The sequence below is a fragment of the Coptis chinensis genome, chromosome 3 (assembly GCF_015680905.1).
Source record: "Coptis chinensis isolate HL-2020 chromosome 3, ASM1568090v1, whole genome shotgun sequence".
In the NCBI taxonomy this organism is placed as follows: domain Eukaryota; kingdom Viridiplantae; phylum Streptophyta; class Magnoliopsida; order Ranunculales; family Ranunculaceae; genus Coptis; species Coptis chinensis.
Genome location: NC_141458.1, coordinates 1,870,821 through 1,897,417, shown reverse-complemented (window position 1 = coordinate 1,897,417; position 26,597 = coordinate 1,870,821). Strand labels below are relative to the sequence as shown.

Genomic DNA, 26,597 nt, shown 5'->3' with positions numbered 1-26,597 from the left:
GAGCTGAGAATTGTATTAAGCACAGGAAAAGGGGAGGGAAATTACAAAAAATGAAAGTGTAAAAGAATGAAAAGGAAAACCAAAATCACAGCCTCACAGGGATACCGTCTTAGGTAATAGTAATTGAAGGAGTGAATTGCAACCCTACTAGGTAGGGTTCCAATACAACACTTCTTCAAGCACCTCACCCATTCAGTCGAATCTAAAGTAAGTACTTGTGCAAGCCTCCCATTTATATAACCATGGAGGCTTTCCATGATACAGAAAACGAGACTCAGAAGACATAGTTGTTGCTTTTTTTGCCGCTTGATCTGCCAAGAAGTTCGCTTCCCTCCAAGTTGATGTGATCATGAGTCGGTGGATACATTTGTTCCATCTATCCTTATGCTGACATGGAAGTTTGCCCGACCCAAATGCCGAAACCACTGCCACTGAATCTGATTCGACATTTCGACGCACACATTCTTCCTACCTCCACACTCTCTAAGATGGCTAAGCACTCAGCCATATAGTTTGTGTTGACACCTATTTTCCCGATATGTTTCCTTGTTACTAAGGTTCTCTTTATAGAGTTTCAATGCTGTATGAACAGTCGCACCTCTTCCAACCTCAAAGAGCACGCCTCTTAGTAGAGACAGGGGAGGGGGGCAGTTTTTTTGAAAACCCAAGAAATGACACTACAATTAGTACAAAAATTTCTCAATATATAAGGCTTCGCCCCTCCGAATTTCTTGAGGATAGTGTACTATTTGCTCCTTCATATACATTGCGCCACCCCCCAACTCAACCTAAATTCCTGGCTCCGTCCAACACACCTCTTCAATGTATGACGTGTCTGTTCCTCACATTAATTCATTTGAAAAAACACAGCAGCTCATACATGGATGTGATCATGTGCTCTAAAATATACATTTGGACAAGATCCAATCCATCCAACTGATCCAAGTACTACCACTCTAACCAATATATAGATTCTCAAACTATAATACAATCTCACCACCATAAGTTCCCCCACCCGAAGATAAGTGACTCAAAGGCTGATCGAGAAAACCTTGATGACCAGTACCACAACCAAGCTTTAAGTCTTTAACTTCAATGACTATTTTGTCGTGTCGCGTTGCCTGAAGACCTTGTTGTTTCTAGCTAGCCTGCCAAATCATCCAAACCGCAGCCTCTGGTACTAACTTCCAACTTTGAGTTTCATCCTAATATTGCATAACAGAAATAGTTTGCAAACCCCACGAACTCTTAAACAAAGAGTTCCAACCATTGTCTTTTTTTTTTGGTTGGTAAGAGGAATAGTATATTGAAATTTACAAAGAGTTACAAAAGTTGTGTGAAGTGTGAACAGGTCATACATGTATGCCTGTTCAGTTCAAAGCTAAACAAAGAGTTCCAACCATTGTACAATAAAGCGTCAACAAGAGACAAACTAACAGAGAAAACACAGTTGCCACTAATCTAAGACCTAGGCTTTTCCTTCTTCTCCTTGAAAAGGGCAAGGAGAGAGACACCGGATACCTTGACCAACCTGAAACGAATATCACCAACAGCATGTCCCTTTTGTCCAAACCCTGCAATCAACACCTCATCATTTTCTTTGATGTAGTTCAAACAACCATCATTGCAGGGTACATTGGTATGGGAGTTCAACAGAAGGCAAAGAAAAGCTACTCACCCTCAATGCCTATCTTCTCAAGAACAATGCCTTTTGCGTTGGAAGATCCAGCAAATGCCTTTTTCCACTCGTTTCCAAGGTGAGACATTTTGTAGCTCTTGTCAGCCTACCTCTGCCTTCTGCGGTGGGACTTCGGCTTGCTTCCAGCTCCCATACCAACGTGTCTTCCCCGGCCATGTTTGTTTGAGGGTGAGTAGCTTTTCTTTGTCTTCTGTTGATCGAGGTGAACGCGGCTGCTCTCTGCTCTTTATTTACTAACTTCCAGGCCAACTCATAATGCTGCGTATGTATACTCACTTATGCATAAACCATTCAGACCACCATTATATTTTTGAAGTACAGCTTAGGTGTCATGTAATTCCCTTTAAAGTCTGAAATAAGCCATAGGAAACAACTTAATACATAACATATAGCCGGTTAAGGACTGTAACATGAGAAAGAAAAAAAACAGATTTAATTCCAAAGGCAATCTTCAAACTAAAGAAATCTATAACTAACATGCATTTAGTATTTCTCTAGCATTATTGGACTTTTTCCTTCATGGAGATTTGCATTGTAATCCCAGTGAAATCTTATCCTACCAAATCCTTCAACTAATAACGATCCTTCGCTGTTATTTATAAGCCCAGCCCCCAAAGAAGAAGTGAAACACTACTGGGGACTTAAAGTAAAAATGACCAAGCTCTCCGTCATCCTGGTCATCTTCAATGTTTTTCTTTTTCTCTACTCTCAGGTCTATATTTTGCTTATAAGCTATATATATATTTTTTTAATCGAATTCATTTTATTACTAAATTGGACAATTTTTTATTGGAGCAATATGTTGACTTTTAATTTAAAATAACTGAGTGTACGTAGTATGTTGAACTATTACAAACCACAGCTCTTGGCAAAATAAACTACCAAGATATACTGCTACATGCAGGCATGCTTCCCAGAATCTCAGGTGGCCAGGTTACAGTGCATGTTACACTATATAGCTCTTTCAAACACTTTACAGTTTACACATAGAAGCATCCAATTCCATCTCCTTCAGTCCTACACATAATAACTTTGTTCTTAAACTAACTTTGCTATGCTTCATAATAGGATTTTGGTTCTGCTCGAATAGTGCTATTAATCAGAATTCTTAGAGAAATGAGCTTATTACTTAACAGTACCTATACATACAGTAAATGATATTCATTCTTAATTTTGTGCAATAAACAGGTGCGGTGATGGCGGACTTCTGTACACAAGCCTATCCTGGTTGCGTGACTGATGAAGATTGTGATGCTACATGTTGGGCGAAACATGGTAACCCACTACTGAAAAATACATGAGGATATGTTTTCGTGCCACCCATTTCATCTCGTGCCATGTATTGTTATTGTGAACACCCGTGTTGATTTGTCTCTCTATGTAACTTGAGAATTGTGATTATAAATAAATGATAGAAGCCGGAAGAATGTTGATCTAAGAATTGGTCTTGCAAAAAGTTTCAACGTTTTGATGGTATTACAAATGAAGATTGTAATAAATATAAATCAAATAATAGGTTTGACAATCAATACGGTACATCATTTAATAATTGCATTCCCAAAACAGATTATCGTAGAAAATAACAAACACCTCCTGAGAGAACTAGAGTGGCCTTTGAAAAATTGTTCTCAGCTAGATTAATAGAAAAGTTACAGGTGATGATTACACGTCAAGATCAGGTTAATGCAAAATGTGTTCTCCAGGTACCAGGCTAGCTTTTGATCGTCACATACTCACATGAAGACCGCGCCTTACTTTCAATAGGCGTTTTAATTTGAACCCAGAACATGAAAGTGAAAGCCCAACTGAACTGATATGTGATTGCCAAAATGTGGCAATTAATTCGGAGATTTAAGTTGTAACCTTGGGCCCTTGGCATGACTGCACACTCGCAAAGTAATAACTTTTTTTGTTTGCTAATTTCGCAAAGTAATAACTAACAATAGCCAAATGTAAATAAGGAATCTTGAAATTAATTTGGAGATTTCATAATGCACATATCTGTGTTCCTTCTACAACATAAATCCTATTCTCCCTTTCCAAAATTCAAAAAGCAAACATATAAACGAATTAATTATAAATAACTTATATACTTAAATAGCTAATACAAAAAATAGTAACAAATAAATAAAAAAAACTTACTTATATTTCTATAAACAAATCAAACAAATAAATTAAAGAAAGAATAAGCCTTAACAAAATAATAATAATAATAATAATTGGGCGCCCAAGTGCGAAACAAATCATTATATTTTTTTTGACATTTATATATACAACTATACATATGAACCATTTGTTCAAGTCAATAGATAGAGAACCATTCTAAATTAATATAAACTAAAGCAAAGTGATAAAAAAAAATGAAATTTTATGAGAAGAAAAAAGAGAGAGAATTGAGAATGAGAAAGGTGAATTTTTTGGGGCACCTAACCTTTTTTTTTTTGGAATTCTTTTTTTTTTGTTTGTCAAAATATAATTAAATTTTTTGTTATTTATTGGTTAATATTTTTATTTTAGGTTTTAGTTAATTAATTGGGTAAGTTATTAGTTGTTTATTTGTTTCTATTTTTATTTTTTAATTTTTGGAAAGAAAAATCTAATTTGAATGCCTACTTAAAATATAGAGTTGAGTTATATATGAAGGGAGCCTAAATAGATTTTTTTGCCACCTCTATAAAAACATCTTCAGTCTCTATATAACCCCAAGAACGAAATCAAACAACTGATGGGACTAAACAGAACTATGGCGGCCAAGCTCTCTTCCAAAATAATCATCTTGAGTGTCTTCCTTGTTCTTTTCTCAGGTATATTTGCTTTATAGGCTAGCCAGTAGCCATTTTAATTACTTTCATCATCTTAGTTACCAAAAAAAAAAAAATTACTTCATCATCTTGTACTTCGTTTTACTCATACATAACTTTGTATTATCAATATAATCAGTTGTGACGAGAGTGGATGCTTATTGCACAGAAGCCTGGATTGGTTGCAGAAACGATGATGATTGTGATGCTACATGTTGGGAAAAACATGGTTCACCCTATTATACCAAAATGACTAAAGGATTTTGCTACAGGCCCCCTGGTTTGGCTCTCATGACTTGTCAATGTCAATACCCGTGTTGATTTGTCTCTCTAAGTTGGTTGAGAACAACACTAATAAAACTAGTAGATTTGTATGCAAAAGAAATTTTTTGAGCACAGATTATATTGTTATCAATTAAAGATATTCTTTGAACACCTACCTTAATAACGAATTTGGAAACATTATCTGTAGATAGAGTTCGAGGAACAAATGTTTATGGCTGGTCTTCAGTACGCAAGTTGTATCGTGCGCAAGTAATGTGAGCCTTTGGATTCAGTACTTCAGCCACGCAATACACACGCACCCCTGGTATGAGTGGCTGTGAATTCACAGCGCACCATACGCCTTGCGCAGGGTAGATTTAGCCAATGTTTATTTGTCTTGAAGATTGCCAATATATGATTCAAATATTTTTTTAATCAACCTCGTTGTCTGCAGATAATATGCCGATTCCAGCATTTTGTTGTGCAAACTCTACCCACTCGCACTTATCACAAAATTCCAGCATTAAGTCACCATATTACAGTATTGAACTATGAGGTTACGTACTACAAAATAAGATATGCTACGTCTGATTCATAGTTCAAGATTTTAGAATTGTCGGAATTCCGACAAATCTAAAAACCGGAATTTTTAGAGGCTGCTATATTCCGAATGCATTATGAAATTATATATTTTTGGACCCTTAAATTGGAATTCCGAATTTCTCAAAAACCAAAATATTTTTTGGAATTATCAGAATTCCGTTAACAACCGTGAGATTAATTATGTAATTTTATAATATTAAAGGTGTGGATGTCATTTGATAAGGATTGGTGGTAGCCGTCGGATATAGTTCACAAGATCATGACATGTGTCCTAGATGATTTGAATTCCAATTTTGTATTTGCCAAAGTCACAGGGTATTTATATAATTATATTTAGAAAAGGGCATTAGAGTCTTTTCATTTGTCTTGACCAAAAACATCACGGTCAAACTCAGTTGACTTGGATGTGTTGTGGTCTTGGGGGGTAAACCTTTAGATGAAAGAACTAGGGGGGTAAAGCTAATTGGTCTAAGTTAAAGGGGGATAAAACTAATTGGTCTAAGTTCACGGGGGTGGGGGTAAAACTAGAAAACTATTAAAAGGGCAAAGAGTAATAAAGTCTTTTTACATGCATTGACCAAAAAGATAACAGTCAAACATGGTTGATTTGGATGTAGTGTGATCTGGAGGGGGGGATAAAGCTAGAAAACTGTAACAAAAAAGTCAACAAATTTGAATTTTGTAAATCCAAAGTGAATTAGTAAATAAAACAAAAGGGGGAATTTACACAACAACATGAATAATCAACTTCACACAATCACCGAAAGTAATCAATACCCTAGAACTCCATGAATAGAGAAAAATAAGGTGATCGAGATGAAGAAATGGAGGGAGTACCTTAGAAAAGATGAGACCCCGAGCAAGGTCATAAATCTGGCCATTAGTATGCAGAGAGAGAGAGAGTGGTGGCCCTTTCGTGTGGAGTGGAGGTGGAGAGAGAGACAGCGGCGGAGTTCAATTTTCTCTAGAAATCAAACATGATTGCTCTATTTTTCACTGGATAAGAGCGATGGAATGAGCCTAGAGAAAGCCCACTCACAATAACACAAAACAACGGCCTAAGTTTATAAATGACGACCATCAACACTTCGCTTGATAGAACAAGGGCCATTAACCGCCGTTTTTGCCCGAGGCACTGTCAGTACTTTGGGCAATTTTGTGTAGTGAGTGATTTGATTATTACCAAATTACAAACTTTTGACAGAATATTGCCACCAACATAAGTGAATATACTGTTTATTTTTTCCTTTCTTAAGACGCATCATACATCAGAAAATAATGGCTTTAATAGGAAACTAAATATATCCCTACTGTCCGACTAGGTTTTAGGATATAGAGGGAAAAAACAAGGAATAAAAATAATTAGGAAAAAATAAAACAACAAAGATTTCTCTGTGTGTGATTCTATTAGCTTTGAATGCTAAAATTCATACCATTTTCAAACTTCATTAGTTTGCCAAAAGTGAGAATTACTCTTGAATAGAACATCAAATTGGTTGTTTGGAGATTTATTTTTATTGGGTGATCTTGGACACACCCATAAAAACACTCCCGTATCCCAACTTTAAAATAAATAAATAAAATTATTTTAGACATATTTAGGTTCCTAAATTACCATTTTTTTTAGGGTCCTATACTCCTATTATTGATAGACCCCATATTGTGTTGGGTAGACTCCGGCCCAACTTGGGGTCTGCAATTGTGTTGGGCACTACATAGAGTCTCATACACCCCCACTAAAAAAATCCAACTTAAAATAAAATTGGGTAACCGGTTAGAACCAGTTTCCCATCCCCTTCTTCTTCTCTTCGTGCTTGGTCTTAAACTTAGGGGCCATTTGTTTTTGCCTCTTATAAGACCTTGATGTCTTATAACCTCTTATAAGATGTGGCCTAGTGATTTTTGACATTTTTTTTGTTTGTTTTTTGCCTCTTATAAGAGGCATTCTACTAGAAATGTCTTATAAGAGGCTCCAATTTTATAAGTATCAAAATTAGATCTACTTCAATTCTATAAGTCTTATAATTTGAAAAATGACTCAAACACCCCCGTCCATATACCCCTAACCCCATTTATCTCTTCTTTCATTTTCATTATTTTCTTCTCCAAATAACTCCATTGCCCTAGCTACCACCACCACCACCACCAAACTATTAAAACCACTACCACCACTGCTGCCACTACCACCACCACCACCACCACCACCAAACTATTAAAACCACCGCCACTACTGTCGCCACTATCACCACCATCATCACCACCACCACTACCACCACCATCATCACCTCCACCACCACTATCACCGTACTATTAAGACTATCATCACCACCACCACCACCACCGTGCTATTAAAACCACCATCACCACCATCACTACCACCGTGCTATTAAGACAAATATCATCACCTCCACTATCACTACCATCACCACCACTACCACCACCACCACCACCACCACCGTGCTATTAAGATATCCACCACTTCTACTACTACTACTACTACCACTACCACCACCGTATTATTAAGACCAACATCATCACTTCCACTACCACCACCACCGTGCTATTAAGACCACTACCACCACTGCCAATTAAAGTAGTTTTCTAAAATCGATATTATAATTATCAAAATTGATTTGAAATCGAAAATCAAACTATATCTTTGTTTCAAATTAATCTATTCATGTTAAATGTGATGTAAAGTAGGGTTATATTTGTCAAATAACCATCTATAAGATGTTATGTATTTGTTTTTTCTATTTTTACAAGTGCTTATAAGAGGAACTTAAAATGAAAAACAAACCACTTTATAAGACCATCTTATAAGACCCTCTTATAACACATGGTCTTATAAGACCCTCTTATAACTTAACCCAAAAAAACAAATGGCCTCTTAGAGTCACTTTCTATTATGAAAAAGTATTTTGATTGTAGAACATGTGTCTAGTTCCTTTGGCTCTGCGTCAAGAGCGACATCTGAAGAAGAAGATTAGCGGCCTTTTCTAACAATCTCTTCTTCTTTTTTTCTTTTTTGTTTGTTTTTTTTTTTTTTGCAGGTTCTGATATTGTTTTGGTTTTGTGTTGGAAGATTATGATGGGATATTGATTCTGGTGATGATGAAATGTTGATTATGCTGGTAAAAATGTAAAATGGATGTAAAAGAGAATGGTGCAAAGACCTGAATTGTGAGGCACTGAATTGTAAAATGGTTGATTACGAATTGATACCTTTGTGTGCATGTTTGCTGCCTCTTTATTTTCATGGTTCCTTCATATTGGTCAGTAGTTAATTGCCTATTAACCACCAAGCACATGGACGAAACACCCATCACCACCTAATGCACAAGTATTGTTTTTCCTATTCTAATTGCTCCAACGACTTAGCTGGGTCGCATAAACTACTTCTAGCCGATGCCTAAGTGTTGCCCCAAGCCTAAATTGAAGACATTTTCAACCGACTCCACCGTGTCGTTAAGGACATACCCCAAACGACCTAGTTGGGTCGCATAAACCACTTCCAGCCGATGCCTCAGTGTTGGGTAAAAGGGACCAAACGACCCTATTATGTCGCTCTAGTTCCTTACGAACGGCCCAGTCACACAGAATATTTTTTGGAGCGACTCATGAGTGTTGCATCACCTATTTTGAAATGACTTCGTAGTGTCGCCCCAAGCCCAAAATTCAAGCAAACTTTTCTAGTGACACCACACAATCGATCTAGCATCTTTTGGACGACTTCATCTGGTCTATTGAGTGGACGACTTCATTGGGTCGATTGAGTGAACGACTTGGTGGAGTCGAATGACTTGGTGGAGTCGAATGGAAACTAAACCTACGACTTGATTGGGCTGCTTGAAGCATCCATATTTAAAATACTCATTTTTCAAACACATACAATTTGATCAAAAATATATCAATTGAAAAACACATACAACTAAAAAGCACACAATTACGTCAATTGGAAAAAAAAAACAAAAAAAAACAAAAACTTGATTTTATTACATGAGATAATTATTACATTGCACATCAATTTTATTACTTCAACCAACTAAAATTTTTAAAAAATAAAATAAATACAAAAAAATTACTTCAAAATGTTCTTGATCATTAAGTGGTGAACAAATTTTGATTTTTGAGGGTTGGGAGAAATAGTGAGTAAATGGGTTGAGATTTGAGAGATGGAGGGAAAGAGAGTTGAGTTTTAGGAGGTGTATGATGATGACAAAGATGGTAAAGGCAATAGAATAGAACGTTGCAACAGGTTAACTTGATGTAGTTTGGGAGGTGCCCAACACAAAACATGTATTTTAGGGCGATGGCAAACTTGTAATATTTTTTTTTGGAGTCCGCCCAACACAAAATGGGAGGTGCCCATAGCGAGTACCTTTTTTTATTAAGTGTATCCAAGACAAAACAAGTCAATTACTCATAAAATTTTGACGAACGGGAGAACTCATAAAATTATTATATTTTGAATTACTACAATGGACAAATACAAATACTCACATTTTTTGTCCAGCCTGAATCTCAATCAACAACTAATGATTTTGAATTCTAAAATGCAAGATTACAAGCCCGTGCGTTGTTGTTGTTGTTGTTGTTGTTGTGTGTTGTGTGTGTGTGTGTGTGTGTGTGTGTTTTTTTTTTTTGCCCCCAATTAGAAATACCCCAAATAAATTTGGGAGATATTATTGCAAGAAATGTGCAGTGGCTCACACCCCTACCTTCCTAACAGGTTACTTTAAACCTCCCCCATGTCGGCCCAACCCATTTAAACCCCCCTATTTTTAAGCTTTTATGAAATAAACTCCCTGTTTTTGCGAAAGTAATAAAATCTCGGTCTACTTCTAAATTTCAAACAAAATTTATTTTCTTTTATACCCTTTCTCTTTTCCAGCACACAACTCATAGTTTTGGGGTTTTTATTCTTACCATTTTTAACCAACAATGACACAAAAAACACACCGATTTCAGGTCGGAGTTGAGTTCTATTTTCGCGATTTGATCTCTTCATTTTCACATCATTGAAGAATAAGGTTTGGCATGAGAGAAATCTTCTTCCTTTAACTTTTGTTTTAACCTCTTTTCAATACTCTTATTTGAACTTCTGATTATTCTCTTTTCAATCTTCTTCATTATTTTAATTTTAATTCTTCTATATCTTCTTCGTTAGATTCATGCAATTAAAATTTAAATTAGTGATATTATAATATTTTAAATGCTGAAAATATTGCATACCTATGTAAATATAGATTTACGGATATATGACTACTGAAAATACTGCATATATACCTATCTAAATATAGATTTATAGATATATAACTATGTAAAAATACATTTACATAGATTCATCAATTTTTCTTTGTTGTTTTTTGCAAATGTAGACATGGATGAGACTATTTTTTTTGTTATTATCTACACAAATTATGAGTGTCTGTGTTGGGACTAATGGTATAATTGGTGATTTGAAGCATACAATTTCTAAAAAGTGGTCTGACCTTACTCCATTGTCTATATAACTTTCTTTTGTAAGGGATTTGAAGCGTATTGTGATAGATACTGACTCGAAGCTTCAATCCCTTGTTTGCTTCAATTTGGTTAAAGGTTTCGATACATTCTTGATAACGGCATTGCCGAGAGAATTTTTTGCTTTGCACGACGCTAGTTCTAGTTCCAAAGTCTCTCTTCAAGCTTTTTTTTGTACTTTTACATATTTGGTTGCTAGTTATCTTGCTGGAACGCCACTTGCCTATCATTGCAATGGTGGACAAGATCTGTGAGAAAAGTATGAAAATGATGTCTGATCGGCAGGAGTCGTCTAGGAGTTGGACTATTATCTTATGTCCGTCTATGGAAACTTTATTGGCTGAGAGGATCGAGGTGGGGAGAAATTGGGTGGTTTTCAAGTCAAGGGAGGGTATTTTCGTGGTGCATGCTACCCATATTCACTTGGTTGACTTGAATAGAAGTCACTGCTCTTGTAATTGGTGGAGAATCGAAAGATTCCCTTGTGCGCATGCACTGCACTCCATTTTGACTGATGGATTGAATGTGTATACCTACTATGATAGCTTCTTCTATTCTCAGACATTCTGGAAAAGTTATTCAAGAGCTATAATAACTGTGGAGAACAATAAAATGCTTGCTAAGGGAGATAAGGAACCAGATAAGGAGACTAAAATGCTTGCTCTTAGTCTGCTTATAAGGAGACCAGATAATAAACGGAAGATAAGCACGGGTGCTGACAAGGGAGCATTTTATTCTCCTTGTTTGAAAAGGAAGATAAGGAGACCAGATAAGAAACGGAAGCAAAGCACGGGTGCTGCAAAAGGTAAGCAAAAGAACAAGCTCCCTTGTTATGGCCACCGCAACCCAAAAGTGGGCTCAACTCCTACAACATGTTTTGCACCGATTCAATTATCTATTCTTTGATGGTTGCTTTTATATAAAAGCAAGATGTCGATGAATTTGCATTCTTTGATCTAGTATTTGATGTTGCTCGTATATAAAAACGAGATGTTAATGAACTTTTTTTTTTTCCTGATGATGTTGGATTTTATATGTTACGTTTTTTAGTTTGAGATATTTAAAATAGCTATTCAAAAGAGGTTTTGTATTACTGTATAATGATATTTTTACATAGTAACTTTTGGGAATTAAATTAGCCTGACACCTTACAGAATATATGTAAATGTATTTTTACATAGTCATTATATATGTAAATCTATATTTACATAGTCACTGGAGGTATAAAAACTTAAATTTATATAGTAACTTTTGAGATTGAAAAGTTCCCGACACTGATTAATATATGTAAATGTATTTTTACATAGTCATATATATGTAAAACTATATTTACATAGTCACTGAAGTTATAAAAACTTAAATTCACAGTCATTTTTGGGATTGAAAATTTTCCACCTGACAAAATATATATAAATGTATTTTTACATAGTCATATATATGTAAAACTATTTTTACAGTCACTGGAGCTATGAAAACTTAAATTTATATAGTAACTTGATCTATGAAAATTTAAATTTAGAAGAGTGTGTTTACAAGTCTGCAAATAAGAAACTATGCATGATAAATTGTTTTCACATAGCATTTCTTTGAAATTGACCAATCTAACATCTGACAGAACGAACTCATGTAATTTTATACGACCTGTTAAAATGTATTTTTACACAGTAGATTACTACAACTAATATCCGATAAAACAGATCATAACCTATGCAAAATTATTTTTACACAATATATTTATGAAACGTAACATAACAAACCCAACTGTTTTACCAACTAAAACGATAAACCAACTGAAAAGATAAAACATATTCCCATTATATCATTTACCAACAACACATTAAGCCAAATCAACCTTTTTACATCCAGAATTCTAACAATTGTAGTCATTACATCAAAGATCTAATAAGAAATCCACCAAGAACTAATTAAACAAAAATCAACTCATCATTTATTGCATTCTTCTTTTGGATCCCATGTTCATTGTTGGAATATGGTCAGCTGTAAGCCTTTTCTCAAAATCTGCCACAAGAACAAGTGTAGGTAATGCAGAAGCTCTAAAGGTCTTGCATGACTTATTCTCGTTTGACTTCTGTTACAATGAGAGAAAACCAATTAATAACAAAGACTATCTATACAAAGTTTAAAATCACATAAATGAATTAATACGCAAATTTAAAACTGTAGAGTAAAACTACTATGCAAATTTAAGAATGCAGAATAAAACTACTATACAAATCTAAGATTGCAAAGTAAAACTACAACACAAACATGAAAATGCAACGTAAAATTACTACACAAATTTAAGAATACAGAGTAAAACTACCACCATACATTACACAAACATGAAAAAGCAGAGTAAAAACACTACGCAAATTTAAGAATGTAGAGAAAAAACTACTACAAAAATATAAAAATGCATGGTAAAACTACTACATACACAAACATAAAAAATCAGAATAAACCCAAACTTGAAATTGCAAAACTATGACAACTATAAAATACAGAGTAAAATCACTAAACAAATGTAAATTCTTATTTACAAACTAACTCGCATATGAAAATTCATTTTTTCATACAAATTTCTAAAAATAGGATTAAAGGTTGAAGATTCTCACCAGATTTGGTTTGTTTGTCGTAGTTTTTGGAGCATCCATCTTCTCAATTTCATCTCCATCTCTTCTAGAACTTGAAAGTTTGATTTTTTTTTTGTTTGGATTTTCAATTTTTTTTCAAAATTGTAGAGTTCTTCCTTTTCTCTTTTGTTGATGATTCGTCTACTTTATTTTCCTGAACTATGTGAATTTAGATTTGCATGAGAAGATATTTCAGATCTAAAAGCTAGAGAGAAAGAAGTGAGAAGGAAGAGAGAAAATACACGGATTCACGGGTTTACGAGTCTGTTAAGTGGGGGGTATTTTTGTCAGTTTCCTATTTTCTTAAAAGCAAGGAGGTTTTGTGAGTTGTTACGATTTGAAGGGGTTTTAATGGACCATATTTTTAACCAGGGAGATTAAACTCAAATCCTGGATATTATTAGATTGAGGCGGTTAATAGGGTATGACAAAAACTTTAATTAGTTATGGGGTATGGGAGTGGTTTTATAGGTGTGTCCAAGATCACCCGTTTTATTTTAAGCCATTTAAATTACTTATAGTCTTTTGAAATTTAATTTCTACCAAAAAGAAAAGATGGAAGACGAATGGATTTATTAGAAGAATTAAATTACCTTAATTGAGTAAGTTTTGATTGGCAATTATAATTGCCATTTTTTCAGTAACCTTTTCTAAATTATAGGAATCAGATAACTAAATCTCTTAGGCTCTACTTAGCCTTAATTAGAATCTTATAACACACTACACATGACAATATCTCATTTGACCCACACGCCCATATACAAAAAGACCAACATACTAAATTTTCTGCATCATACAGCATATTGCAGTTACCAGGCCAACATTCTACATGTAGCCTAGCCACGTTATGTAAACTTTTGTCAAAGACTTGCCTTTTTATAGGTGACAATGCAACACTAGCCTTCAGGCAATTAGAATGTATAGTACTATAGTGGCTCTAAATTTTAATTCTTCTTAGGAAATTAGCTAGTCTTAATAAATATAAGGGTTAACTAGTATTACCCCCTTAGCCAATTAGGATTTCCCTACCACTAGATGGGAAATTAGAGTCTCCCCCCTAAATACACAAAAAAAAAAAAGTCGAAGTAGGTTGACTGAAATTTTTTTGTGTGTATTTAAGGGGGAGACCCTAATTTCCCATCTAGTGGGGGGAAATCCTAATTGGCTCATCTAGGGGGGTAATACTAGTTCACCCTAAATATAAAAGTGTAATTTAACAATTTTGTGACAATAAGCAGCTGCGATGATGGTGGATGGTTATTGTACAGAATATTATCCTGGCTGCAAAAATGATGAGGATTGTGAGGCTACATGTTGGGAGCATCATGATACCAAAGATGCTAAAGAACATTGCACCAAGTCGGCCTTCTCTCCTGATCTATATATTGTGAATGTGAATATCCGTGTTGATTGATTATATTTGTCTCTCCAAGTAAACATGAGATTAATAGCAACAATAAAAGGAAAATGATGTTGGAAAATCGATTTAAGAATTGGTCATGTTGTAACTTTTGTATTTTGATATTATTGCAAGAAATAAAGAAACAGCCAGTCTTTAGGATCCTCTTCATCTTTTGATTCTTGGATTTATTTTGTACTGCACTTGCTTGAAAGTGTGCCAAATCGCTTTGTTTTTCCATCTCTCAAAATAAGCCCCCAGGAGGTAACAAAAATTCACCCACTATGTAGTTCAGTGCGGTGAACGACATTGAACGAAACGAGCATTGCAAAGCTGATTGTAGTATGTGAATTTATCCACAATCATTGTGGAACGGCAAAAAAAAAAAAAAATGTAGTGGTCAATGGGCCATAGCCATCACTCAGATTCTTTTCTGCACTCAAATCGGGTTTAACAACCCCCTTGAACTTCGGATTCAGTGGAGGGTAAAAGCGGAAATCAGTATAAAAAAACCCGAATAGTACGAAACAAAAACCGGTTGTTGCGCGCTCTTCTGGAAAAACACAATCCTACATGAACTTAATATCCTCTCCAAAAACTATAAAACTATAAAAACTCAAACATTGATCAACTTGTTCATCTTCTGAGAAACTTCTTGCTAGCTACTTCCAACTTTCTTGGGGTAGAACAAGCAGAGAACTCTGTAAGTGATCAACTTCTTCTCTTTTTCAAATTTATTACTAGTATGTTTTCCCTCTTTATTTTCTTGTCTTTCTTTCTTTCTTGAATCTTGAAGAATATGAGTAATAACTTCATTAACTTGCATGCTTCTACTAGCTAGCTTAGCTTACTTAGCTTGATATGATGTAGTGATATGTGATAACTAGTATACTGGTAATAATACAATCTTGCATGCTTATAGTATATATGTATCTGAGCAGCATTACGTTAATGGTTTTACGTACAGGGGACTAGTTAAGAAAGTTATAAATATTATTTTAATTCTTACTTTGATGAAGTTTTTGATGAATATATGAATTCACCCAATGCAACGTACACAAATCATATTAATCTTTATTAATCTCATGTCAATGTTGCTAAGAGAAATTGGGAGGGTTGAGGGAAATTTGGAAGAATTTGTATGTCATATCACTATCAGTAAAAAGTTTATAGCACGTACTACTCCCTTCTTCCCAAACTTAGATTCCTGGCGCACGCCCGGAATGTATATTTGAAAGAAACATGCATGAGTTTTGAGTACTTCGTTCTCATGTTGTGACTTGGTGAGAAATCTTGATTTTATTTCTGCCTGTCATGACAATTAATTGGGGTGTGAATCAATTTTCTGGCAACAATTAAATTATTTGGTTTATTTGGTGGAAGTATGCTTTATCGCCGGTCTGTCATTAATGTGTTAGTTCGAAGTATATATCTATAACTTGAAGCTTTGGTTCTCATGATTTCTACTTCCTATTGGTATATAGTCATCCCGGACGTCGCTTGGTCTGTAGATTTCATGGTTTGTCTTGAGTATTGAGAGAATATATGTAGGCTCTTTTTCACTTGTATATGAGATGTGTTTCTCCTAATAATATTTCATGTCAACTTTAATAACTTTTTCTTTCTCAATCTCACTTTGAAGGGTGCACAGTGCACTTGCATGCCAATTTGTCAAGGTTGAAGAAATATGACGACACCAGTGATCAAATATCCACCAGGCTTCCGATTTCTTCCAACTGGCTTACAACTCATAGTGCCTTATCTCACTAACAAGCTCCGTGATCCCCACTTCAAATGTCCAATGATTAATGACGCTAATGTTTATGCCTGTCATCCACAGGAACTGGTTGGTATGTAATCAGTCTTACTTATTCATCTTGAACTATATATATGTCTCTCTTTGTTCTTAGCTCATAGTTATTGGTAGGTAGATAACATCTTTTATTGGTTTCTATTATGCAATTCTGCTTCTTCTGTTCTTTCGGGTGTATTGTGATGGTTTCGTTATTGGAAACTTTGTATGAAGTGATGAATCAGACAACAACAACAACAACGTGAAGGGAGGGGCAACCATATATATATTAGATGTAGCATGAACCAATCAAAGAAATAAAACTGAGCAAGATTGATGATCTCTAATTATTGGATTCAGCATTCTGTGTTCTGCTATATATTGTAAGTTGTAACCATATCTTATATATCATGCCGGAAATCACTAAACATAGTAGGGAACTGTGGAAGTTTTATCGCCTAAACGTTCATCAGTATATCTTTGTGGTGCTAGATATTCTTCTAATAATGCATTCATGTTGCAGAAAAGCACAAGTTAAATGAAGAGGACACCTGGTACTTTTTCAGCCAAAGGGTGCGAAAATACAAAGAGGGGGACAGACCAGATCGTGAGGCTGGTAATGGATATTGGAAAGCCAGTGGGTCCAAAAAAGATTTGATAGATCAAGATAAAAGAAAAGTTGGTCATACGAGAGCTCTGGTCTATTATGAAGGGAAGAAAGTCAAGAATAATCCTGGGAAAAAAACAAATTGGATCATGCATGAGTTCTGGATTCAAGGATATCAAATACCTAAGAACAAGCAAAGCAATTGCATGAAGGTACCTTCTCAGCATTTTGTAACTCTATTTCAACATAATATGATTTGTAGACAGTTATGAATTCATATTTATCTGTCTTGAGCACTGCTGGATATTAAGCAAAAGACTTTAGAGCAATTTTATGACTGCCGCATGAAATCCATGCTTATGCTCCCTTAGAAAATGTAAATATAGGAAACTCTAAAGTCCTAGCTTGCATACTGACCATCTCAATTCATGCACAATTCAATAATTTGTTTGTTTTTGCTGTTAGTTTCATTTCAATACTTATGCCATATGTCACACATGAATGAATGTATGTGTGACGCTTTGCTTCTTTCAAGTAGATTCATCTCTATCTACTGATTTTTATACATGTTATGCTATTGTTTCAATTCTCTAGCTAGATGATTGGGTATTATACAAAATACACTACAATAACACGAGAGGCAAAAGTAAAAGGCAAGAAGGAAGTGACAATGAAGATGATGTAGTTCAAGGCCAAGCTAAAGGTGAGGCAAAAGGAAAAGGCAAGAAATATATAGGAAGGAATGGAAAAAGGAGAAGGCAAGAAGGAAATGACAATGAAGACGATGTAGATAAAGGCCAAGCTGAAGTTGAAGGTAGCAGGAATAATAATCTAGAAAACTTAGAGGTTGACAGTGAATTTGCTGCAAGCTTAGAGAAAGCAATAGAACTCTTCGATGAAAATTATATACCTGTTAGTTCTATGGAAGATGTTCCTTTACCCCTAGTCTGCAACAACTTCTGGTCTCCAGAAGATTATGCTCACGATGACAATCAACAAGTACAAGTCCCAGTTGGCAATATCTTAAATTCACTGGAAACTGGTAGCGGGAGCGGAGTTGATTATAAAAGCCAAGAAATGTTTGCCAATATCGGTACTTCACAGGAAAACGGTCGTGGAAATGGTTTTAATTGTCACAACGCAGAAGTGTATGATAACCAGTTTCTCAATATCCAGACTTCACAGGCAAATAGTGTTAAGTGTCATAGGACAGGAGTCAATGATGACCAGCAGTTTGTCCATACTCAGGCATATGGTGGAGGCAACAATGTTAACTGTCAAAGCGCAGTAGTCTATCAAGCAAATGATGGTGGCAACAGTGTCAATTGTCAAGGGGCGGAAGTGTATGGTAACAAGTTTCACAGCGTCTATACTTCACAGGCATATAGCGACTACAGTGGTGCAAGTAGTCTAAGCATACAAAGCTACAATGATCGATCAGGTTGGCAATGCCTCTGATATATATACAAGCAGACAAAGATGTTACAGCCGCCTTCAAAATCGGTAGCCTATTTCTGAATTTGGATTTAAACCGTTGGATGGAGTGTCTCCTATTTCTTCTTCATAGTTAGCATACTATTATTTTTCTCAGATTTGTTATATCTAGGATATTGTTGTAATACAACATTCATTTTAGACTTTTGAACCATATGCTGCAGAGGAGTTTTAGGGTTTTACATGCTCTTAGCTTGTTACGGGAATTTGTTTTAGCTTCCTTTTAGGTGTTTAGGACAAGGAAAAGGAGTATATAGTTAATATATAGTTTTAGCTGCTAATGGTATCTTTAGTGCTATCTAAGAGACGGTGATGGTAGTTTCTCTGCATTAAAAATCTCATCTTCCAACTCATTAGCATTTTACTTAAAACAGTTAAAAGCCCACATTTTGAATCATATCTGTATAATTTAATATCAACCCCTGCATCATTGCATCGCACTCCAGCCAAGCCAGCTCCTACTTTCCTAAGCACGTTTATTCCAATTGCTGCCAATTGATAATGCATGTAATATTAATTGCTTAACATATTTTTAGATTAATTTGTGTAAAAGTCCTCAAATCCTTATCTAGTATCTATATACCAAAGCAGAGACCTTTAAAGAAGGATTTTCTCTCTCCTATGTGGCATTCTAATATGAGAGTTAACTTTTTTTTTCTATTTTATGTGGCACTCTAATATGAAAGATAATATTTTTTAATAGTCTCCCACGTACATGGAACCTCTTTGGAGAGTTTGAGTGTATTTCTAATTCTTATATTTGGAGAGTTTGAGTGTATTTCCAATTCTTATATATTTGATCAAATAAAAAAAAAATTACTAAAAAAATATGTGATTTGTAGAAATACGAATCAAACACTTTTAGTGTTCCAATTTTTATATATTTGATAAAAAAAAAAATTGCTAAAAAATAGGTGATTTGTATAAACTAATTCCCTATTACAAATCATACAATTTTAGTATCTATGATAAAACACCGACTTATTTCGAATATATCTTTAACATTGCTTCAAAACATAGTTAAAAACAATTATACAAAATATATAATAGAAAATGAAAAAAAAAACGGAAAAGCAATAATGACAAATATTTTAAAATATATATAATATTGAATGAAACTAACGACAAAAAACAATTAATGGGGAACGGAAAACTGGATGCAAATGCATCGAACTAACCTCAAATAATATTTAACGGAAAATCGGAAACTGGATGCAAATGCAAGCATTAAACTAATCTTAAAAAGTAATTAATAGAAAATCAAAATATGGATACAACTGCATTTGCACCAAGTTTATGATTTTCAATCGACAAATATAGTTTTGCATTTTAAGTAGTGTTTATTATAATTATTTTTATTGTGATTGAGAATACATTGCTATTTAAGTATCTTCAATATTATCTTCGCCGCATTGGACATTCTCACAAAACTTCAATTATTAAACCTAACAATAAAAAAAAAAAGTCGATTAGTTTTATCAAGATTTGGTGCTTCATTTTTATAGAGAGTGGTGCAAGAAATTTAAATGAGTAATTAATATAATTTTCATATCTCATAACTATGCATAGTTGCTAATATTTTTTAGAATAATTTAATATAACGACACCCGTTCGTATGACACGTTCATATGATAAATTTTTTCAAGTGAGAGTAGTGTATTATTTGAGAATATAGAAATAATCAATCTGTTTTAGTGATTTGTACACATTAGTACGTAAGCCGAACGGTGATGATTTACCGCTAAATCACCATAAATCTAATAAAACTATTATACAAGCTAGATCGAGTTTAAAATAATTTTATTTGAAAATTACAGATTAATATTCTAAACCACAAAGTGAATAGACTATCTCAATTTGATCCATTAGTTTCCAAGTACTTATGCACCATAATCGCTGCTCATTAACGATTCGGGTTTATTTTCAATAAAAATATATTCTCGATTCAAAAATTTGCCGCTAAATCACCATAAATCTAAGAAAACTATTATACAAGCTAGATCGAGTTTAATATAATTCTATTTGAAAATTATAGATTAATATCCTAAACCACAAAGTGAATAGGCTATCTCAATTTGATCCCTTAGTTTTCAAGTACTTATGCACCATAATCGCTGCTCATTAACGTATTTCGGTTTATTTTTAATAAAAATATATTCTGATTCGAAAATTTGCCGCTAAATCACCATAAATATAATAAAACTATTATACAAGATAGATCGAGTTTAAGATAATTCTATTTGAAATTACGGATTAATATCCTAAACCACAAAGTGATGAAGCTATCTCAATTTGATCTCTTAATTAGTTTCCAAGTACTTATACACCATAATCGTTGGTCATTAATGTATTTCAGTTTATTTTCAATAAAAATATATTCTGATTCGAAAATGTGTGTGAGACATTTTGTAAAGCATTTTCAGCCCACAAAATATTTAATAGATCCCGGGCGTATGTCCGGGTCCAAAATCTAGTATATATCTATATCTTAATATTAAAGCTCCCACAAGAGGTATTTTTCGAGCTCTATTAAAATTCCACGTCATCTCCTATTAAAACGGGAATTTATCTCTTATTTGAAAAACGGGAATTTCTCTCATATTTGAAAAACGGGAATCCTTTTTTACAACGAGAATTCCTTTCCTATTAAAACAAATTCTAGCACTTCTAATTAAAGCGGGAATCATTCTCCTATTAAAATGGGAATTCCTCCCCTATTGAAAAATGAAAATCTAACATATCTAATTAAAATGAGAATTATTCTCCTATTAAAACATGATCTCTCTCCCAATTGAAAAAAACGGGTTTTTAAAACTTAATTAAACAATTTGTTATAAAATTAAAACGGGTTAGCAACTAAAACAGTAGTCCCAATTTTCTAAAAAAAAATCTAAATATTTTCAAAAGAGCCGGTGCGTATGCACGGGCCTACAAACTAGTATTATAGTTATACCCTCTTGGCTCTATTTTTCAAGGCTTCACAGAGTCTCCAATTTTTTGTAAACTCTAATACTAATTACGAGAAAAAAAAAATCAAAATTAGAAGTTTCCATTATCCACGTAATGGGGGTTCAACGAAGAGTCCCATAAAAACACTCTTTCCCTATTTTTCTTCTAAATTAGAAATTTTAGCTAGATAAACCCTAGAAAACCCATGTAGAAAATAACCCCAAAGAAACAAAACCCCTAAAGAGTTACAAAACTTTTTTTTTTTTTTGCACTAAAAATTGTTGCATGTTAACAGAGTTGGATCGATATTAATCATATGTTACTATGTAATGATAGTCCATAACCTATTAAAATATTATACCAAAAAGAGAACCATCACATAATGCTCCAAGAATGTGTTAGATTTGCGTGTAAGGTGGGGTTTTCTTTTGGATCAGTGAGAAAGGGAAGGGTTTCTTGGAAGATTACTCTATCAGTGACATGAGCAAACTATGTAAGTGATGCAACTGTATTGAACTAACTTCAAAGAATAATTAATAGGAAATCAGAAACTGGATGTGACTGCATCGATCTAACCTCTAAGACTAATTAACAGGAAGTCAAAAACTAAAAGCAAACACATCGAACTAAACTAAAAACATAATTAACGCTAAATCAGAAACTAGACCCAATTGCTTGGAATTAACTTCAAAAAAATCAGAAACTGGATGCAAATGTATTGAACTAACCTCACAAAATAATTAACGGAAAATTAGAAACTAGATGCAACTGTATTGAAATATCCTTATAGAATAGTTAATGGGAAATAAAAAACTAGATGGAAATGCATTGAACTAACCTCGAAGAATAATTAATGGAAAATTAGAAAGTGGTTGGAATTGCATCAAACTAACCTAAAAAAAATAATTAATGTAAAATTGAAAACTAAATGCAAATAAATCAAACTAACCTCAAAGAATAATTAACGAAAAATCGGCAACAAGATGCAAATGCATTGAACTAATCTCAAAGGATAATTAACGTGAAATCGAAAGCTGGATACAACTGCGTTGAACTAACCTCAAACAATAATTAACGGGAAATCAGAAACTTGATGCAGTTGCATCAAACTAACCTCAAAAAATAATTAATGGGATATTGGAAATTGGACGCATCTGCATGGACTTAACAAAAAAGAATAATTAACGGAAGATCAAAACTGGATGCAAATATATTGTACTAACCTAAAGAATAATTAACAGAAAATCATAAATTGGATAATCTTTGATGATCACACTTAGTGAATCATGTATAATATATTTTTTTTATGTCAAGTTTGCAAGAAAACTACATAAGAATCAATAAAAGTTGGTATTACACACCAGCTTGAAATCTTGAATAACTAATGAGAAATCACAAACTGGATGCAAATGCACCTAACTAACCTTAAAAAATAATTAACGGGAAATCAAAAAATGAGTGCAACTGCATTGAACAAACCTAAAAGACATTAATGATTAACGAGAAATAAATAAATAAATAAATAAAAATAAATAAATAAATAAATAGGTGTAACTACATTGAACTAACTTCAAAGAATAATTAACGGAAAATTAGAAACTGGATGCGAATCAATTTAACCTCAAAGAATAATTAAAGAAAAATCGAAAACTGTATGCAAATGCATAAAACTAACTTCAAAACATAATTAATGGAAAATTAGAAACTATACGCAATTGCATGGAACTAACCTCAATGAATAATTAATAGGAAATCAGAAAGTATATGCAAATGCATCGAACTAACCTCAAAGAATATTTAACGGGGAATTAGAAGCTAGATGCAAATGAATCGAACTATCCTAAAGAATAACTAACGGGGGATTGGCAACATGATATAAATGCATTGAACTAATCTCAAAAAATAATTAACGGGAAATCCGAAATAGGATGGAAATGTAATGAACTAACCTTAAAGAATAATTAACTGGAAATCAAAAACTGGAATTTTTTTTTTATGATCCAATATAGTGAATCATGTGCTTGTATGATATTTTTTAAGCCATGTTTGCAAGGAAACAACAGAAGGATTAATAGAATTTGGTATTACACACCACCTTAAATTACTAATTGGAAATAGAAAACTAGATGTGATTACATCCAACTAACCTCTAAAAGTAATTAACGGAAAATCGACAATTGAATGCAAATGCATTGAACAAATTTCAAAGAGTAATTATCAGATATATATATATATATATATATATATATATATATATATATATATATATATATATATATATATATATATATATATATATATATAATTGTATTGATTAAGAAAAGGTTACAAGTCAAAAAAAAAAGAGTTAAAGTTAATATAAGTATCATGTCTTTATTTCGACAGATAGCTAATTTGCAAATCTATAGTGTGTAGGTCATATTACTGTCTTTTATCCTGTATAGAAAATTAGGAGTACCGACCCACCATGTCTTAAGTTTACCTCTCACCATGTGCTGGTGATTAGAATCCAATCGACTAGATGCTTGACTTTTTTCTATGCCGCTCGCACTCACCAATGCATTTGGTTGTTATTAAATGACTTCATTGCAGCAGTGGAATCCGACTCCACCCATATATGATTTTATCCCAGTTCCACTACCTTGCTAATGCATCCAACTAACCTCTAAAAGTAATTAACGGAAAATTAGAAAATGGATGCAACTGCATTGAACTAACCTCAATAAATAATTAATGGAAAATAAAAAATTGAATGCAAATACATGGAACTAACCTAAAAATATGATTAACTACAAATTGAAAACTAGATGAAATTGCATGTATCTAACTTTAAAAGATAATTAACGAGAAATTAGAAATTGGATGCAAATGCATTGAATTAACATCAAAGAATAACTAATGAGAAATCGTAAACAGGATGTGAATGCATCAATCTAACCTCAAAGAATAATTAACTGGAAATCATAAACTGAATCCAAATGCATGAAAGTAACCTAAAAGAATTATTAACGATAAATTGAAAACTGGTTGTAACTGCATTTAACTAATAACTTCAAAAGATAATTAACGGGAAATTGGAAAATTGGATGCAAATGCATTGAACTAACTTCAAATAAAAAAACTAACGGGAAATCAGAAATTGGATGTGAATGCAACAATCTAACCTCAAAATATAATTAATGGGAAATCAGAAACTAGTAGCAAATGCATCAAACTAACCTCAAAACATAATTAACGAGAAATCAAAAATTGGATGCAACTGCATGAAAGTAACCTCAAAGAATTAACGGAAAATCATAAACTGGGTGTAAATGCATCATACTAACCTCAAAAAATAATTACCAGGAAACCAGAAACTGGATGCAAATGCATCGGATAATTAACTTCAAAGAATAATTAACAGGAAATCGAAAACTTTATGCAAGTGTATCGAACTAACCTCAAAACATAATTAACGGGAAATTGGAAACTAGACGCACGCGCGCAACTGCATGGAACTATGTGAAAAGGGTTGCAAATCCAAACTGTGTGAAAAGGGTTGCAAATCCAAAAACCCATAAACAACTTTGAAATTTCGGGAGAGCGAAACCAACACAAAATCGTGCTCTATTATTTTCCATGAACCAGAAAACACAACCATCTCTTTCTCACACTTCTTCTTCTAAACTTAGGTTTCCTTCTCTTCTGCCACCTGCTCAATCTTCTCAAACCGAAAAACATTTCTCGTCTGCCACTTCTCAATGTTCTCTCTTGCGGACGCTATTCAATCTTCTCTCTCTCTCCCGATTTAGTAAGTACCCATTCGAATCTTCAACTATCACTTTCGAATTCTATTTTCCATTTTCTAGGGTTCCATTGCTAGACTAGGGTTGATACCAATTCGATTTTAATTTTCTTGGTTCAAAGGTGCAATTTTTATTTTGAATTTACTTGGTACTGCCTTCATTTTATTAGAAGGCTTGTTGAATTTACTTGGTACAAAGAATGAAGCATGTTTGGGTGAGAACTCACGTAAACACACCAATGATCTTGTTGGAGACGTTGATATGAAGTGAGAGAGACTGTACCACCAATGACTGCTTACGTATCCAAATCGTTCTTTGGAATCAAGTCTAAAAAATGCATGTAGTTCTTTGTTTGAAATGATTGTTGGGTATTTATAGGAAAATGAATATGTGCTTAAAATATCCTTTCCTTATTTGATGAGATATTTCCCTTTTTGTATGAAATCTTTTCAAAAGCTTCATATGGAAAAAATCCCTTGATATATCTTTGGACCTGCTATATATAACTTGGGTGCCATATTAGTGGGCAGTGTCATTGCTCCAATAGAGGGCATGCCCGAATGCCACATTAGTAGGCAAGTGGGACTGCCACAGTAGCAGGCAAGCAAACCCGCCTCACTAGTAGGCAAGTGATGCCACAGTAGTGGGCAAGCAACCATGCCTCACTAGTAGGCAAGTGGGACTGCCATAGTAGTGGGCAAGCAAACACGCCTCATTAGTAGGCGGCTCTTATAGTAGTACCCAATGATGGTTGTTCGTAGGGGTACGAGTACACTGGTACATACAAAGCACTCAGGGTTGAGAACAGCCGTCTCAAGGAAGATTGGGATAAAGTGCATTGCAGAAATTGTAGTCAAGGTCAAGATGAGAACAGAAGATTGTTTAAGGAGAATATTGTGTTACAGAATGAGGTAGTTTCTTAATATATGATATTTTATATTTTATTGCTATCACCAATGCTAAGATCATCTTAGCTTAATCATATTGCACTATGATGTTTCGGGACAGAAGCACCCGGTGTAGTTTTATGAATTTTGAGATAGTATCG

The 26,597-nt window shown here is 33.9% G+C and overlaps 1 protein-coding gene and 1 pseudogene across 1 annotated transcript; one reads left to right on the top strand and one right to left on the bottom strand.

Moving 5' to 3' along the window:
• Positions 1-1,461: 1,461 nt before the first annotated feature.
• Positions 1,462-1,832, bottom strand: LOC147507159 (small ribosomal subunit protein uS12 pseudogene; annotated as a pseudogene).
• Positions 1,833-16,569: 14,737 nt separating this feature from the next.
• LOC147507158 (uncharacterized) lies at positions 16,570-18,984 on the top strand. Its single transcript, XM_086599025.1, has 3 exons — positions 16,570-16,772; positions 17,238-17,533; positions 17,916-18,984. The coding sequence occupies exons 1-3, from the start codon at positions 16,610-16,612 to the stop codon at positions 18,777-18,779; spliced, it is 1,323 nt and encodes a 440-aa protein (XP_086455151.1). The 5' UTR covers positions 16,570-16,609; the 3' UTR covers positions 18,780-18,984.
• The last annotated feature ends 7,613 nt before the right edge of the window (positions 18,985-26,597 follow it).